This window comes from Procambarus clarkii, chromosome 83, assembly GCF_040958095.1.
Source record: "Procambarus clarkii isolate CNS0578487 chromosome 83, FALCON_Pclarkii_2.0, whole genome shotgun sequence".
NCBI classification, from domain to species: Eukaryota; Metazoa; Arthropoda; class Malacostraca; order Decapoda; family Cambaridae; genus Procambarus; species Procambarus clarkii.
In genome coordinates this window covers 12,225,959-12,244,009 of record NC_091232.1, presented here as the reverse complement: position 1 = coordinate 12,244,009, position 18,051 = coordinate 12,225,959, and the positions used below count along the sequence as shown (strand labels likewise).

Sequence of the window (18,051 nt, the reverse complement as noted above, 5' to 3'; positions counted from 1 at the left end):
CGTCTTTAAATATCAAATAAGACTTGAGGTGCTTGCTTTGTATCTAATGTTATAGTGAGTAACGCCACACATTAATTTCTTGTTCATTGTGTCTCTATTCTGGCTGGACAAATGGGTGGTGTTTGCGTGTGTGTGTGTTTACTAGTTGTGTTTTTGCGGGGGTTGAGCTTTGCTCTTTCGGCACGCCTCTCAACTGTCAATCAACTATTTACTAACTACTTTTTTTTTTTTCCACACCACACACACACACACCCCAGGAAGCAGTCCGTGACAGCTGACTACCTCCCAGGTACCTATTTACTGCTAGGTAACAGGGGCACTTAGGGTGAAAGAAACTTTGCCCATTTGTTTCTGCCTCGTGCGGGAATCGAACCCGCGCCACAGAATTACGAGACCTGCGCGCTATCCACCAGGCTACGAGGCCCTTGTGTGTGTGTGTGTGCGTGTGTGTGTGTGTGTGTGTGTGTGTGGGTACGTATTTACTATTTGTGCTTGCAGGTTGTGTGTGTGTCTGTACTCACCTAGCTGTGCTTGCGGGGGTTGAGCTTTGGCTCTTTGGTCCCACCTCCCAACTGTCAGTCAACTGGTATACAGTTTCTGGAGCCTTTTGGACTCTATCAAATCTATATTTGAAACTGTGTATGGAGTCAGCCTCCACCACATCACTGCCTAATTCACTCCATTTGTTACTACTCCGACACTGAAATTTTTTTCCTAATGTCTGTGGGTCATTTGGGTACTAATTTTCCACCTGTGTCCCCTTGGTCGTGTTCCACACATGTTAAATAGTTTGTCTTTTTCCACCTTGTCAATTTCCCCTGAAAATTGATTAGATGGTGATCATGTCTCTCCTTACTCTTCTGTTTTCCAGGGACGTGAGGTTTAGCTCCCGTAGCCTCTCTTCGTAGCTCATACCACTCAGTTCTGAGACTAGTCTGGTGGCATACTTCTGAATCTTCTCTAACTTTTCCTTGTGTTTAACTAGATATGGACTCCAGGCTAGTGCTGCATACTCCTGGATTGGTATAAGTGGTATACAAGGTCCTGGACTATTTCTTACACCGAGCACCGTATTTTTTTTCTAGCTCTCAAATATTCCATCATGGTATGCCAACTTATACAAGAATTATCTTTATATTTGGAGTATAATTTTTTAAACACATTTAGGAACCCCATCAACCAGGTACATGTGTATTTGTGCAGCCGCCCTAGATTATATGTACAGTGTCAAAAAGCTATCTACGTGGTGCTAAAAATCCTTATCACACAGGATAGTTAGTCATACAGAGGCATGTGATAAGTAGTCTGCACTGGCAGAATCTGGGTGAATTATGAGGATATCATCATCAACACAAGAGTGAATAAGGTAGCAGTGATACTAAAAGTCCCCATCTCGCAGGATGATTAGTCATACAGGGACATATGTTCAGTAGTCTGCACTGGCAAACTCTGGGTGCATTATGAGGATATCATCTTGAATATAAATAGTACCAGGGATCCATCAAGACTTCGGACGCAAACTTATATTTTAGTGAGAGGCAATTAAGTCCAAGAGGATTCACCTTGACAATTAGTTTTAGAGAGAGGGACAAACATCATTACTTCCATCAATTTCTATTTCCATTATGTTCCTTTTAAGGAAGGAACATTTACCGCTGATCGTAGCTACCAATCGAACTAGTCAGATCTTAGCGTTTGTTAATCTTCCGATATCTTAAAGAAAATGTATAAGTATATTTACAAAATAATAATAATAATAATAATAATAATAATTATTTTAATACAATATATTTGTTACATCAACATCAATAAAGTTTACGCTCAACTCAGTGTTTCTCTGCATTCAATACTAATGATAATAATTATGCAACTAAGGGCGTGTTAGCATTGCTAGCAACATAGTCGAAATGAAGTTGAATTTCCAAAAGCAACATGAAGGAGCCTGTGAGCCTCGCGGGGTCATGACAACCTGTGAGCCTCGCGGGGTCATGACAACCTGTGAGCCTCGCGGGGTCATGACAACGTGTATGATCGATCATCCGCAAACGTGATTAATTAAAACGGCTGCAGCTCTTAACCACGACGTGAAGTGCAAGGATTCCATTAATCACCCACTTGTGAGTGTAGCTCCGGGGCCCCCTTACTCGACGCTCAGCCGCCAGCAGATGGTCATATTTTCACACCACAACTACATGTGGGGAGAGGACTCGTAGCCTGGTGGATAGCGCGCAGGATTCGTAATTCTGTGGCGCGGGTTCGATTCCCGCACGAGGCAGAAACAAATGGGCAAAATTTCTTTCACCCTGAATGCCCCTGTTACCTAGCAGTAAATAGGTACCTGGGAGTTAGTCAGCTGTCACGGGCTGCTTCCTGGGGGTGGAGGCCTGGTCGAGGACCGGGCCGCGGGGACACTAAAGCCCCGAAATCATCTCAAGATAACATCGTCAGACATCGGAAACCTTCTCTGCCGCCTGCTGGTTCTGCCGGTCAGAACATGCGTGTGATGGGCTCATAATACGGTGCCACTCGAGGTGTCTATTCCATTATGTCACATCATAAACAGCTTGGGGATGTGAAGGGGCAGTGGTGTAGAGGGAAGCGGTCTCCCTCAGATGGGTCGATAAGTTGAGGGGAAATTGTTTCTGGTAGGATGACACTACACTGGTACCTCTGAAGGAAGATGATCTTCCATAGGTACCTTCAGAGTGAAGATGACCTTGGACAGGTATCTCTAGCGAGTCAACCCGTCCTCGACTCAAGTCCATTTCATCCAGTGGTAGACCCCACAGACGCATTCATAAATTTGTACATGCTGATTAGTCAAAACAGGAATTTTCTCAAATATAAATTAATATTATAATATATTAGCATATTGTGCATATAAAGGCATAAGTTAGGTTAGGTGTTTAGGTTTTGTTGGCAATTATTTGTATTTGTAGTACGTGGGTGAAGCATTTACAGCGTTGTGGTTCGAACAAAATTCGTCAGTGAAGCACTTGTTCCGGAAGTGTTGGAACGAAATCAGTTGTGAGTCGTGTGTAAACCGTTTTTCATTCATAAACAGGGGGTTTGGCTGGGGCATGGAATCACTTTTGGGTCTTTGTTTGGAAGGCGGGCTGGCTCTCGTACCTTAAAGCAGCCCGTCCTCCAAACAAAGATCCAAAAGTGATTCCATGCACCCGCCAAACCTCCTGTTTATGAATGAAAAGCGGTTTACACACGACTCACAACTGCTGACGTTCGAACATATCCGGAACAAGTATTTCACTGACGAATTTTGTTCGAATCACAACGCTATAAATGCTTCACCCACGTACTACAAATACAAATAATCGCCAACAGAACCTAAACACCTAACCTAACCTAACCTATGCCTATATATATGCACAATATGCTAATATATTATAATACTAATTTATATTTGAGAAAATTCCCGTTTTGACTGAACAGCATGTAAAAATTTATGAATGCGTCTGTGGGGTCGACCGCTGGATGTAATGGACTTGAGTCGAGGACGGGTTGGGGCTGACTGCTCTCATTCCTGCTGCTACTACTGTTCCGGCTACTGCTCCGACCCTTGCCCCGATTTCTCTTCCTATAAGTCCGTCAAGGATGGGCAGGAAGGGTGTGAATCAGCCCTATATTAAAACACCATAGTAGCCCCGGGAACTGGACTCGTAGTCTCACATGATCCTAACCTTTCAGTACAAGGACACACAGATCCAAACGGGCCTGTGTACGCAACCCATTATATAAACATTGGACACAAGCTCCTCAATCCAATATCCGTCGTGTTTGTGTCGCCCACAGGTAAGCCTTACACGTGCCAGCTGCTCTCGTCCCCTTAGACGCATTCACCATTCAGTCTTCCAGCATTATAAACCCAAACAGTCAATCCAATTTTGGTTATGCATAGCTTGGCCTTCGGTCGAATGACGACGAGTGATCTCAAATAAATGAAAGCTAAGTTAAGTATTACATTAGACCATAACATAATATTTGTTTACATATTACAAGAAAATCTTTGCTTTATAACACCGTAAGAGGTAGATACGCGTTGGTTAATGGCGGTAACTTAAACCAGCACACCCTCACGACAGGTTGTTGATATATTTAATAGCCAGAAGATAGGTTGCAGATATAATTAATTTCCCGAGGAAAGGTTGTTAATATAATTAACAGCCTGGCAACAGGATATACCCCGTGAGGTGTTCTAATTCTTGACGTATACTCGCTGAGAGTATACTCCTGGACAATGTTACGGACTAAAGTATACTTGCTGGTTGGTCAGTAAGTTGTTGTGGTGAACTTGATAATCCTCCAGAGGTTAATAGGCCTTAAGCCTAATACCAAACCAAATATAATGAATTAGCAACAGGACCACAACGTCTAACCTAACGTATCCTACTAACAATATACAAATTATAATGTATATTATTATAAGTTTATATTAAAGAAATTATCATTTTAGACTGCATAGTTTGGAGATAAATTAGAAATGTAGCTTCCAGGAGGCTCGGTGCTTAGACGAGGATGACCTGAGGGTCGGTGCTTGGACGAGCATGACCTGAGGGGTCGGTGCTTGGACGAGCATGACCTGAGGGGTCGGTGCTTGGACGAGCATGACCTGAGGGTCGGTGCTTGGACGAGCATGACCTGAGGGGTCGGTGCTTGGACGAGCATGACCTGAGGGGTCGGTGCTTGGACGAGCATGACCTGAGGGTCGGTGCTTGGACGAGCATGACCTGAGGGGTCGGTGCTTGGACGAGCATGACCTGAGGGTCGGTGCTTGGACGAGCATGACCTGAGGGGTCGGTGCTTGGACGAGCATGACCTGAGGGTCGGTGCTTGGACGAGCATGACCTGAGGGGTCGGTGCTTGGACGAGCATGACCTGAGGGGTCGGTGCTTGGACGAGCATGACCTGAGGGTCGGTGCTTGGACGAGCATGACCTGAGGGGTCGGTGCTTGTACGAGCATGACCTGAGGGGTTGGTGCTTGGACGAGCATGACCTGAGGGTTGGTGCTTGGACGAGCATGACCTGAGGGGTCGGTGCTTGGACGAGCATGACCTGAGGGTCGGTGCTTGGACGAGCATGACCTGAGGGGTCGGTGCTTGGACGAGCATGACCTGAGGGTCGGTGCTTGGACGAGCATGACCTGAGGGGTCGGTGCTTGGACGAGCATGACCTGAGGGGTCGGTGCTTGGACGAGCATGACCTGAGTATGGGTTGTGTGTGTGTATCCCTGACAGCAGTCTTTCGTTTCCGTATAGCTTGTATGAATTGTATTACTAAATGGCAGTTTTCATACCTATGACAATCCTAACTAGCCAATCAAGCACTGGATCAGTGCCTGATTGGATTAATCAAGCATTTTAACAGTAATTACGGCTTTAATCACTACCACTATCATCAGCAGCAGCAGCAGCAGAACCACCTGCAGGAGCACTACAATCATTGCAGTCATCAACTTTACTCAATATTCAACAAATACTGAAACATTTACAATAATGGCATCCGTTAATATTTAATAATATTAATTGATATATAAAGAATCTTTTTTTATGAGTGCGTACGGACACCAAATAATACGCCAACAACCTCATACTGACTAAAATGGTTCCCAGATAACAGATCTGAATGTCACAGATGCGCAGCAATTCGTATGGAAATGATGCAGGTGTTTAGACAGATGATAATAGAAGACAAAAATGATAGCAACAAATTTAATTAGATTAACGTTCCACCGCCTCATATGGTAACTCATATCTTATACAATTGTAATGAAAGTTAAAGTGTTTATAGTGAACAGTGACTGATACACAACACGCAGGGACGGGTGTAGAGAGTGTTGCATACACTGATTTTCCATCTTTGTTTACAATTCTGCTTCATTACACTCTCCAGGCTTGAAACTTCCTACTTCGCGTCATGGTCACTATCTCACGAACTTGTTCCGGACGATGTATACCATTTCCAGTACACGTTTACCTGTTTGATACCTGCTTGATGGGGTTCTGGGAGTTCTTCTACTCCCCAATCCCGGCCCGAGGCCAGGCTTGACTATGTGTTATATCTATATTTGTGCTTGACATGTTCTATATCCCTCTTCGAGTTTTCTACGTTCCTACATCGTTCTATTTACTCCTTTGCCTTTTTCTTTTTTATTCTTGGCTTGGCTAGTTTCCTTTTTTTCATTTTGAATTCTTTTATTTCCGAACATGTGAGAATCTCACTGACATTCGCGCAGATTGAATGGCAGGCAAAGAGCTCAGCCCTGGGCTTGTTTTGTAGCTTCATCAGCTTCGGGAAGCACGAAGCTGGTAATCCTGTGGTGTGATCCTCAAGCTGGAAAAAACACAACTCAACCACAGTCACCACCTCCCCACGCCCTCACCATCACCAATACTACCATCAACACCACATTTTACCACAGTCACCACCTCCCCACACCCTCACCATCACCAATACTACCATCAACACCACATTCTACCCCAGTCACCACCTCCCCACACCCTCACCATGACCAACACTACCTTCAACACCACATTCTACCACAGTCACCACCTCCCCACGCCCTCACCATCACCAATACTACCATCAACACCACATTCTACCCCAGTCACCACCTCCCCACGCCCTCACCATCACCACCACTACCTTCAACACCACATTCTACCCCAGTCACCACCTCCCCACGCCCTCACCATCACCACCACTACCTTCAACACCACATTCTACCCCAGTCACCACCTCCCCACACCCTCACCATGACCAACACTACCTTCAACACCACATTCTACCACAGTCACCACCTCCCCACGCCCTCACCATCACCACCACTACCTTCAACACCACATTCTACCACAGTCACCACCTCCCCACGCCCTCACCATCACCACCACTACCTTCAACACCACATTCTACCACAGTCACCACCTCCCCACACCCTCACCATCACCAACACTACCCTCAACACCACATTCTACCACAGTCACCACCTCCCCACACCCTCACCATCACCAACACTACCCTCAACACCACATTCTACCACAGTCACCACCTCCCCACACCCCTCACCATCACCACCACAGCCTTCATACCAGCCGCATCATCACCGGCACCTGGGATCAGCCTGGTTCTAAAACACTGACTATAAATCGACCTTTAAAGCAAAAAATGAGCCATTTAGCCACTTGGAAATGACTTTTATCACGGTAGAGGTAGAAGGAAGGCCCTTTGGAACGCATTTTTCTTTCCCTTTCAGGGGCTGTACGTTTTCTACGGGGAAAAAATTGCCTGACTTTTCGATAATATGAATTTGTGAATGGGACTCTCCAGTGCTCCGGTCCCACGCGTAACTATGTAATTACGGTCTCTTACAGCGGTCTGGGTGGATGGATTCAGCTCCTCCTTCTTGGTGAAACAGATCAAAATACGACATATAGATACCTTAATCTTGTAAATATGATAGTTCTGAGAGAGAACTCTATCAACATCAGAGGCCCGAGACTGTTCAACACGCTTCCGCTACACATAAGGGGCATAACTGGCAATCCCCTCACAGTGTTCAAGAGAGAACTGGATAAGCACCTCCAAAGGATACCTGGTCAACCAGGCTGTGACTCATACGTCAGGCTGCGAGCAGCCGCGTCCAACAGCCTGGTTGATCAGTCCAGCAACCAGGAGGCCTGGTCGACGACCGGGCCGCGAGGACGCTAAGCCCCGGAAGCACCTCAAGGTAACCTCAAGGTATGATAGGTACTGTATTGTTTTGTACAACCAATCTTCCACTCAGAAGCAAAGGTACAAATATTGTTCAAATCATTTTTATAATGCATTTGCCAACTGATTTTTTTTCGTCATCTTGAGGTTATCTTGAGATGATTTAGCGTCCCCGCGGCCCGGTCCTCGACCAGGCCTCATTTTTGTTACACACACCCCAGGAAGCAGCCCGAAGCAGCTGTCTAACTCCCAGGTACCTATTTACTGCTAGGTAACAGGGGCATTAGAGTGAAAGAAACATTTTTGCCTATTTGTCTCCGCCTCCACCGGGGATCGAACCCGGAACCTCAGGACTACGAATCCGAAGCGCTATCCATTCAGCGGTCAGGCGCCCTAAAAAATAACACCAGATTTTTGTTTTTCGAAAATGGAAATATGTATTGTGGCTTTATATATTTAGAAGTACAGCTTGGTAATGTTTTGATTAGCTTAATCTTGCGAGTGGATATTATAAAAGCGGCAAGTGGATGAAGTCCCTTCAGCGTTCAACAGCTTGATTAACAAATTAATAAAAATACACACTTACGGACGGGAAAAGTCCGTATTAAACACACACATCGTGAAGGCGACGAATCAGGGTTTTGGTAATGGGCTGATTACGTTGACTTCATTTTGCAACTCGTTATCAGGCCATGTTCATTCCATGCAGCGGCCGACCCCAAAGACGCATTCATTAATTTTAATATATTGATCATTTAAACTAGTAACTTACTTCAATATAATTTAACATTATTATATTTCAGCATATTGAGGTATATTTAGGCTTAGGATAAATTTTGTGTTTAGAATCTGTTGGCAATTATTTGTATTTGTAGTACGTGGGGTGAAGCATTTTCAAAGCTGCGATTCAATCAGCAATCAGAGGTCGTCAGCGAAACATTGTTCGATAACTGTTCGAACATCATCATTGTGAGTCGTGAGTAATGCATTTTTCATCCATAAACAGAGTGCTTGGCGGCTGCATGTGATCACATTTGGTCTTTTTTTATGAGGACGGGCTAGACTTTGTCAAGTTTATTGTCAGGTCATGAAGCGAATGAAGCGCATTTAAATCATAGTTTCGAGCATAGTTATCTTCACAAAAATGTAAACAAAAACATTTATTGCCAACAGTGATAATTTATTTTTTATACATCTGTTATGTACACCCAACAGTGGCACCAACCCTAAAATTATGATGTACTAAAGTAGGCTTCATGGTGTTGATGTCCCAATTTTAATATAATTCGTTAGGAATTATATTTGCTAGCCCTACGACCCATCCCAAGGCTGAGCTCGTTCAAGCTGCGTCCGTGCCCACTGGCTGATCCCAATTAGACCTTGGGCTGGTTTGATTAGGTTCTATGGTTCATTTAGGTATTACGTGTATTTACAATGTTGATGAAGTATTTAAAGACGTGCTATTCTAACATTATAACTGAACGAAGCACTGTTCCAAAATAACTTGAACGAAAGCTAATGTGAGTCGTGTGTAAAGTGTTTTGCATTCATAAACAGGGAGTTTGTCGACTGGACTAGCAAACATTCAGCCGATTTCGTCGAGGTTGTCAGCCGTTGTTGACATCAGCTGGTTGTCAGCTGTTGCTGACATCAGCTGGTTGTCAGCCATTGTTGACATCAGCTGGTTGTCAGCTGTTGTTGACATCAGCTGGTTGTCAGCTGTTGTTGACATCAGCTGGTTGTCAGCTGTTGTTGACATCAGCTGGTTGTCAGCTGTTGTTGACATCAGCTGGTTGTCAGCTGTTGCTGACATCAACTGGTTGTCAGCTGTTGTTGACATCAGCTGGTTGTCAGCCGATGTCTTATGAGAACCATAAACAGAGGGGCCGGACGCGTCTTTGGTTCGATTAACTAGCATTTGGTCGCTGCTTATGAAGGTGGGATGCGAGAACACATTCCATATATAACACCCACGGCATGTTACGTTGCTATCTTGCTGTTGTCGTTTTGGTTAATATTTACCGAATGTTTTTCAATTTTTTTCAGTAGCACAACTGTGTTGGATACGTGAAACAGGTCGTAATTTGTATATTCGCAATATAATATTTTTTTAATTATAGTTTATCTTATTTTGAATGATGGGTTTATTTTATAGTTTTGTTTATAATTTCATTAGACACGAGCAACTATCTTCACTACACACCAGAAACTTTAACAAAATTATATTAATTTAAGCACAAGCAGAAAATTAATCACAACCGCATTACCCAAGCTTCAAAATGCAGCAAAACACATTTAATGCCATTGGATATTACCCCCATCTTTTCGATGAAGTTAATCTAATGTTTTGGAACCTTTCAGGAGCATTGCTCATTACAATAATAACATGGTTTAAACCACGGGCAAGGAGCAGAAAGAGGATCGAAAAATGAACACTAACTCTGTCTACAGATTCACATGCATATGTGATGGTTCAAGAGGACTCACCACCCATACCAATCACTTCCTTTCAGCTGATACACTTTACCTGACGAATATTAATATATAATAGAAATACAAAATTAAGTTTATGGTTTATTTTGAAATAATAAGGATAACGCCTATCAATAAATTAAACTGCTTAAGGCCTATTAGGTCACACGAAGCAGCTGAAATTGATTTCCATTTATTTTCTATATATGTCCACTGATGAGGAAATTAGTTTTTCGTTTATATTTCGAGGACGAAAGCAGTCTGGCCTATTTTATGATGATTTGATTTTTTCCAGTCCTCTGGTGTGGCTCTACTGATAACATCGTAACATACAAATTTGCAGGTCTCTCGCAATTTGTTGGTTCGTTGCATAATTTATGACTTGTGATTCGGAATATTAATTTGAACAAATTAAAATATTTCTTCCATTTAGTCTGATAATTTCATATATATATATATATATATATATATATATATATATATATATATATATATATATATATATGTATATATATATATATATATATATATATATATATATATATATATATATATATATATATATATATATATGCGGAAAATCCACAGAGAAATATGAAATGAGGTGAACGTTTCGGCTTGTCAAAGCCTTTGTCAAAACCAGACTTTGTCAGTCTGGTGTTGACAAAGGCTTTGACAAGCCGAAACGTTCACCTCATTTCATATTTCTCTGTGGATTTTCCGCATAAAATGATCAGTGTTTTGTGATCGTCAATTGCATATATATATATATATATATATATATATATATATATATATATATATATATATATATATACACCAGACATATAAAGTTTATTTTATTCTCCTGGTGTTGCTAAACTTATATTTAGCAACACATCTCTGCCATTCAGGAGTGGCCATGACCCCAAAATCTCAATCATTCAACAGTAGCCATGACGCCAACCTCTGCCTAGCCTGTCCTAACGATCCGACAGGCGTCAACTCTCAAGTGCTTTTTATCTAACCAGAAACAGTCTCACTAGGCGGAACACCTAATGTACCGTGTTCGCTTTTCACTGGTCCGGAAAACGTGAATTTTGTTGGGCTGTTATTTTGACTAAAACATCGTAATCTAGACGTTGCGGTGGAAAGGGACAACATTGTGGTACAATTATTAGGAGGCCATGGTGCTCAATTAACTGATTACTCCTGGCCTTTCTGAATGTCTCTTTTCATTATTTCTCTTTTCCTGTTACTCGCGTGTAAACACTGTATTTAAACCCTATTTATAAATTTTATCTTTTCCTTTTCTGCCTCTTCCATCCAGCTATTATATTTAACAGCGATAAAACGTCATTTTGTTTGTAAAATGCGTAAACAAAACGTCCCTAACCGGTTTAACATCTGAGATGATAAATCAAACATATTACGATAATAAGCAAAGGAAATTTCGTGGTTAAAATAAATGTGTTTAGTATATATATTACAGTTTATAAAGTAATGAACCTTTAGTTATAAGTTTAAAGCTATACTTTAATGGGATCTAATGCAGGAACATCACGAAGGAACGTCTTAAAGAAACATTGGATTGCAGGTTTCAAGAGAACACTTAGAAGCAATTCATGCAGAGATCCTTCTCTTCTAATTTTCACTTAAGCCTCTTTGGATATTCTTTGTAATACTCCTTGCAGATAACCGTTGCTCTTGAACTTGAAGGATACTTCAGAGATATCTTTTCTATGACTCAATGAACATCGACAAGGGACCCCTATACTCTAAGAAATAAATGTGTTAGAATAACTGTTTGGTGCAAAGGACAAACAATTTAACAGGGGGGGGGGGGGAGTAGAATACATCAATAACAAACATCATCAATTCTAGAGCAACACACCTCCGCCATTCTGAAAACTCCAACAGATTCAGAGCGGTTGAACAGCCATCTTGAACAGCTCTAACAGCCTCAGAAGAAGGGGGGGGGGGGCAAAAGAGGAGGGGGGAGGGGAGGAGGGGGGGTTGAACACACCCCTATCTTGAACACCTTCAAAATTGCACATCAACTCACCCGTGGTCTCGTTGCCTTCCATGGCTGGCTTGATCACCTTGGGTCACAACAGCGCCGAAAGGAAAAGCCAGGAAAAGCTGCGCCAATATATGCGCAGCTGAAGCAAGACGCCGTGGGGGCAATTAGCGTTGATAAAAGTTCCGTGTACTTTTAGGACCTGAGGTGTAAACACATTTTTATGCCCGTGGTTCCTTTGCTTGCGCCTGTGTTAGTCCATAAGGGGAGTGTGATAGTGTGCTGTGTTCCTCATGTGGGAAACTCTATGTTCTTATATATATAAAAAGATGTCTTTGAAATTCATTTGTCACTGTTTCAATATCTTATTTTTTAGTTTAGTTTTTCTTTGTTTATTATTCAGGCATCAGTGTTTGCTCAGCGAACATCCAAGAGTCACTGTTCCGGCCGAGCGTGAACATATTGTTCACCTGCGACTCTCACTTGTTGCTGGCGGCGACGGAGGGTGACACGTCCGTCCTCTCTGATGCCTGGTGGGTGACTGAGCCCAGCCACGCTCGTCCCTGGCACTTGCCCCCAGCTTGGCTCCGGTGCCAGCGCCGTCAGCGAGGGAGGGGTCGCACTCTGTCACACTAACTAGGACCTGTGACACTAGGCTCTACCAGCAATGTATCCACCCATAATGTATGCAGAGGGAGCCGGTGGCTGAGCGGACAGAACACTGTACGCGTGATCCTGTGGTCCCGGGTTCAATCCCGGGCACCAGCGAGAAACAATGGGCAGAGTTTCTTTCACTCTCATGCCCTTGTTACTTAGCAGTAAATAGGTACCTGGGAGTTAGTCAGTTGTCACGGGCTGCTTCCTGGGGGTGGAGGTCTGGTCGAGGACCGGGCCGCGGGGACACTAAGCCCCGAAATCATCTCCAGATAACCCTGCTGCTGCAGCTTGGCTGTGAACATTATGTAATTATCCGGTATTTTGAGATCAAATTTACTTCAAAATTCATAAAATTATTGTTTTTTATTAGGCAAAACGTGCGATGTTTACATACAAAATCGTTCAATCAAATAAATTCTGAAACCTGTCCATGTTGATACATATGTATTTAATATGGTAAAAAAAAAAGAGAAACCTTATTCGGAAAAAACTCACTTTATGTAATCTGGGAAAGATGTGACTCTTAATTATTTAATAAAGGTCGAGCTGGAGACAGGAGTTTCTCTGATGTCTTCTCCTCCAGCAGTGGGATGACCTTCTTCTTGAGGTTATCTTGAGATTATTTCGGGGCTTTAATGTCCCCGCGGCCCGGTCCTCGACCAGGCCTCCACCCCCAGGAAGCAGCCCGTGACAGCCGACTAACTCCCAGGTACCTATTTACTGCTAGGTAACGGGCATTCAGGGTGAAAGAAACTTTGCCCATTTGTTTCTGCCTCGTGCGGGAATCGAACCCGCGCCACAGAATTACGAGTCCTGCGCGCTATCCACCAGGCTACGAGGCCCCCCTGAAGGAGATCAGTGCGTAAGTGGCTTGATTACTTATGTAGGCAACCTGCAGTCTCGGGAGACTATGGAGTTGTGCTCTGGTTGTCGGTCTGGAGTGGCCTCTCCAGGGCGCAGAGCCAGGATAGGCTGACATGGAGAAGAAGCTGTCACCCATGCAGCAGGTTCCCCCTTCCCCCTCCCTCTCCACGTTGCTAAATCGTCTAATAGTAAGGCAAATGCCAATACGATTGGTTCCAGCACCATCACAGGAGCTGCCAGAACGAGATTGAAGCCAACAACGAACTGCCTTAGGGGCTCCAGCTCCGGATTTTTCCTCGCAGGAGGTTTGAGATCAGGGTTGTCCTTCCCCTAGATGAGCTGCCTTCCCAGCTGTCGAGTCCCATCTATCCGGAGCAGCTGGTTGTAAGGCGTCTTGATTACTTATAGTTTTTCACTTATACCAGGAACGTTTAGGGAAACGTTTTCCTGTAGCCAATCCTGTAGGTCCGGATCCCCTTAATATGAGTATAATAAAATGCAGAAATACAAGTCATTTGCAGTGTGTATTTTGCTTCGTTTTCTACACATATGGAAGTCTGTGGAGAGAACTCTTCTAGTCTGAAGTGGGATCCTCTCCAAGTCTGATATGAGAACCAATCAGAGGCTCAAGTTGGAGCCTCTCCAAGTCTGATGTGTGAATGTATCCAAATATTAAGTGGGAATCTATCCAAGATTGAGGTGGGAACCTCTCCATGTCTTAAGTGAAAGTTTCCAAGTCTTAAGTAATATCTTTCTAAGTCCGAAGTGAAAGCCTCTCCAAGTCTGAAAGAGAAACTTCTCTAAGTCTTAATTGAAATCTCTCCAAGTCTTAGGTGAAATCTCTCAAAGTCTACAGTGGAACATAGATTCCAATCCCCTGTGAAATTCCCGAGAAAAATAGGTCATCCCAGGTGCTTATTTGTGTAATATTTGTATCTCAATAAGACACACAGCTGCCTTCTAAGTAACTAGTCAGCTTCCATAATTCCTCCGTAAAATCAGGGCTCATCTTGATTTCCAAAATGGCTTGCTTCTATTATATCTCATAGAGTGTCTCTAATTCATGAAACTCTTCGCCTGGGCCGCTGATTGAATACTTTAGATCTGTTCACATTCAAGAGGATAAACTTGTGTGTCGTAATAAATCCCCTTTTCCTCTTCAAAGTGCTTCGTTGAGGAATGCATGAGAGACCTGAAGAGTGACTCGGGCGCTAAGAAGCACCGTAAATTATTTGCAAGGAGATGAGGCAGTGCAGCTGCAGATGCTGTGCACTGTGCGCTATGCACGTCTCTCCCCTCTTACACACTCATGAGATATTGATCATTATTTTACGGCTTAATGACGCATGCCTCTCTCGCAGATGGCCCTTAGTTTCACCCTTGAGCTTGGCCCTGAGTATCGATAGTGGCTAGGAAGTAAAGCCTTTTAAGCGGTTAGGGCCAGGGCTTTCACAGCCAAGGGGATCTAATTCCACATTCATCAACTCGAGCAAAATACTTCCCCGGAACGCCAAGGAAATGAGCTCACCAGGACGCCAGACTTTTGCGTCTGGATGCCAAGTACGGGGTATTTACTTTTACACTTACAAGTTCTAAAAATCCAATTTAAGTTAGAATACGAGAAAATGTATTCAGGTTTGAATTTTGTTTAATTGCTAAAGAAATAGACAACCATGTGGTCGAAATTGGGATTATAGAACTGTAGAACAAGTTGACAAGTAAAATTATAGAAGGAAACAAGGCGGAAAGTTCAAGCATAAGTTCGATTGACATATGTCTGTATGGTTGGATATAGATGAGTTAATATGTCTTCTACTGTGTTTTAGGACACCACTGTCTATACGACCAGTGTCCACACCGTCTATAAGACCACTGTCCACACCGTCCATAAGACCACTGTCCACACCGTCCATAAGACCACTGTCCACACCGTCCATAAGACCACTGTCCACACCGTCCATAAGACCACTGTCCACACCGTCCATAAGACCACTGTCCACACCGTCCATAAGACCACTGTCCACACCGTCCATAAGACCACTGTCCACACCGTCCATAAGACCACTGTCCACACCGTCCATAAGACCACTGTCCACACCGTCTATAAGACCACTGTCCACACCGTCTATAAGACCACTGTCCACACCGTCTATAAGACCACTGTCCACACCGTCTATAAGACCACTGTCCACACCGTCTATAAGGCCATCTTGTCAATAACTTTAGCGTCAACACCATATCCATCTGTGTCAACACCCTAATCACCCTACTTATGTTTTAGTCCACACAGGTGGTACAGGAAGAGACGAGTGCTGGCTGTGAGCAGGCAGAGAGCTTTCCTGTCTCATAGCTCAGGGTAAGAACAAATCCACAAGGGCCGTGACGAAGATTCGAACCTACGTCCGAGAGCATCCCAGACGCTGCCTTAATCGACTAGTAAGTCGGCTTAATCGACTTAATCTCAGGGTAAGCATTACCTACTAGTTTCCCTGGAACACGACCCGATAATCGTTTAACAACCAGGTCCCCAATTACTGCTGGGTGAACAGAGGCATACTGTTAAGAATAGGCCAGGATACGAACCTAAGCCAAATCGCTCGCGAAGCACGAGGCGAGTGTGTTACCACTGCGCCTTCAGGGACGTATAACCACACATTAATTCTCATTATGACCCCATCAGATATCTCCATGTTCTTACTCGAGATTTTTACCGATATTTAGAAAACAAATGAAATTTTTTTAGAATTACTTTGAAGCAAAACACACTAATCGCTTTAACGCAGTTGACGCGAACCATCTTGACGCAAGACACGTGTATAAAATGTAGCTTTAGACCACACTGTTGCCAGTGATGAGTGAATATTTTACGAATATCTTTATGTCTCATGCAAGTTGGCAAGCGTTCGTTGGCGTTGATGAATGAGGGATCGAGACCTGGGATTGATTCTCGGATTACTAAAATGGCCAATTCGCCAAGCTTCACGTGGACGCGTTCAGTAATACGTAACAATTACCGTCCGTTCTGGCTGTGGCATTGTAACGTTGATTTCCGTCTCGAAAAGAAGAGACAAATACAGTGAAATTGGGCGTTCACTACTCGTAGGTGAGCTACCGTCCCTCTAACTACCCCAACAGTCTAACTGCCTTGGAAACTACAGGTCGCCATGTTTTCATTGGTGCGAGGTGAGGAGGGGGCCCGCGGTCCCTCGCCCCATCACACACCTGACTCTCAGGCCACTCGCAGTGTCCGGTTTGTATCACATGTGTCGAAGTGTCGAGGAATATTGAGAAAACATATATTGGACAGATGTGACAGCGTATAGCAGCCATCTTGACTCACCCGTCTATCTGTCTACCTCAATGTGTACTGGATTCATTATACATCGTTTGTTAAGGTGAGAAGTTGATTTGTTATATTTGTATTTCGATGTATAACTATGATAAACTTGTCCAGGTACGCGGGAGTTATATATACTTTGTATGTAGTATTTCCACAGTGATGCTTATGTGTATTTTGGCAACGTCGTGTTTATTTTGACCGACGCGCTCAGCGTAACTGGTTCAGCGGAGGACTGAGCGAGGCTGAAATGATTATGCAGGAATATTCAGGATTGTGTAAACTGAATCGATGATTTTTTTAGTGCCTGCGTGATCATAAATTGACTTACACGTGTATTGTTAACTGAGTGATTGTTGACGGGCATTTTGCTTTGATTATTATTCACGATAGTGTAAATTGAATATTATACTAATATATTCCAGATATATATGTGTGTATGCTGTATACGCAGCGTTTTAATGATAAGCTTTTAGTGTAGATACGGAACATGTATACTGTGTGGATAAGGAACATGTATACCGTGTGTATATACGGAACATATATCGTGTGGATACGGAAAAGATATCCATTTCGATACTCAAGATATTTTCCCTCTTGTTGAATCGTCCTATATAACTAGTGTGACGTGGTGACCATTACTATATCGTCCTATATAGCTAGTGTGACGTGGTGACTATCACTATATCGTCCTATATAACTAGTGTGACGTGGTGACTATCACTATATCGTCCTATATAACTAGTGTGACGTGGTGACTATAACTATATCGTCCTATATAACTAGTGTGACGTGGTGACTATCACTATATCGTCCAATATAACTAGTGTGACGTGGTGACTATCACTATATCGTCCTATATAACTAGTGTGACGTGGTGACTATCACTATATCGTCCAATATAACTAGTGTGACGTGGTGACTATCACTATATCGTCCAATATAACTAGTGTGACGTGGTGACTATCACTATATCGTCCAATATAACTAGTGTGA

At 43.3% G+C, this 18,051-nt stretch overlaps 2 protein-coding genes across 7 annotated transcripts in view; one reads left to right on the top strand and one right to left on the bottom strand.

The window, feature by feature from the left end:
* LOC123752675 (calcitonin gene-related peptide type 1 receptor) overlaps positions 1-12,735 on the bottom strand; it is a 211,359-nt gene extending 198,624 nt beyond the window's left edge. For all 6 annotated transcript variants that reach the window (XM_069316408.1, XM_069316406.1, XM_069316404.1 and 3 more), the window contains exon 1: positions 12,243-12,735. In XM_069316408.1, coding sequence (XP_069172509.1) covers positions 12,243-12,264 — 22 coding nt within the window. In that variant the 5' untranslated portion in view covers positions 12,265-12,735. The remainder of the gene's footprint in view (positions 1-12,242) is intronic.
* A 1,096-nt stretch (positions 12,736-13,831) lies between these two features.
* LOC138358386 (dynein heavy chain-like) lies at positions 13,832-15,979 on the top strand. Its single transcript, XM_069316222.1, has 2 exons — positions 13,832-13,906; positions 15,545-15,979. The coding sequence occupies exons 1-2, from the start codon at positions 13,832-13,834 to the stop codon at positions 15,977-15,979; spliced, it is 510 nt and encodes a 169-aa protein (XP_069172323.1).
* The last annotated feature ends 2,072 nt before the right edge of the window (positions 15,980-18,051 follow it).

What these genes read in the sequence shown, in the direction of transcription:
- LOC138358386 (XM_069316222.1), top strand. Translation starts at nt 13,832, where the DNA reads ATGGAGAAGAAGCTGTCACCCATGCAGCAGGTTCCCCCTTCCCCCTCC. An exon ending in CGTTGCTAAATCGTCTAATA is followed by an intron (nt 13,907 to 15,544) that starts GTAAGGCAAATG and finishes ACTGTGTTTTAG; the next exon opens with GACACCACTGTCTATACGAC.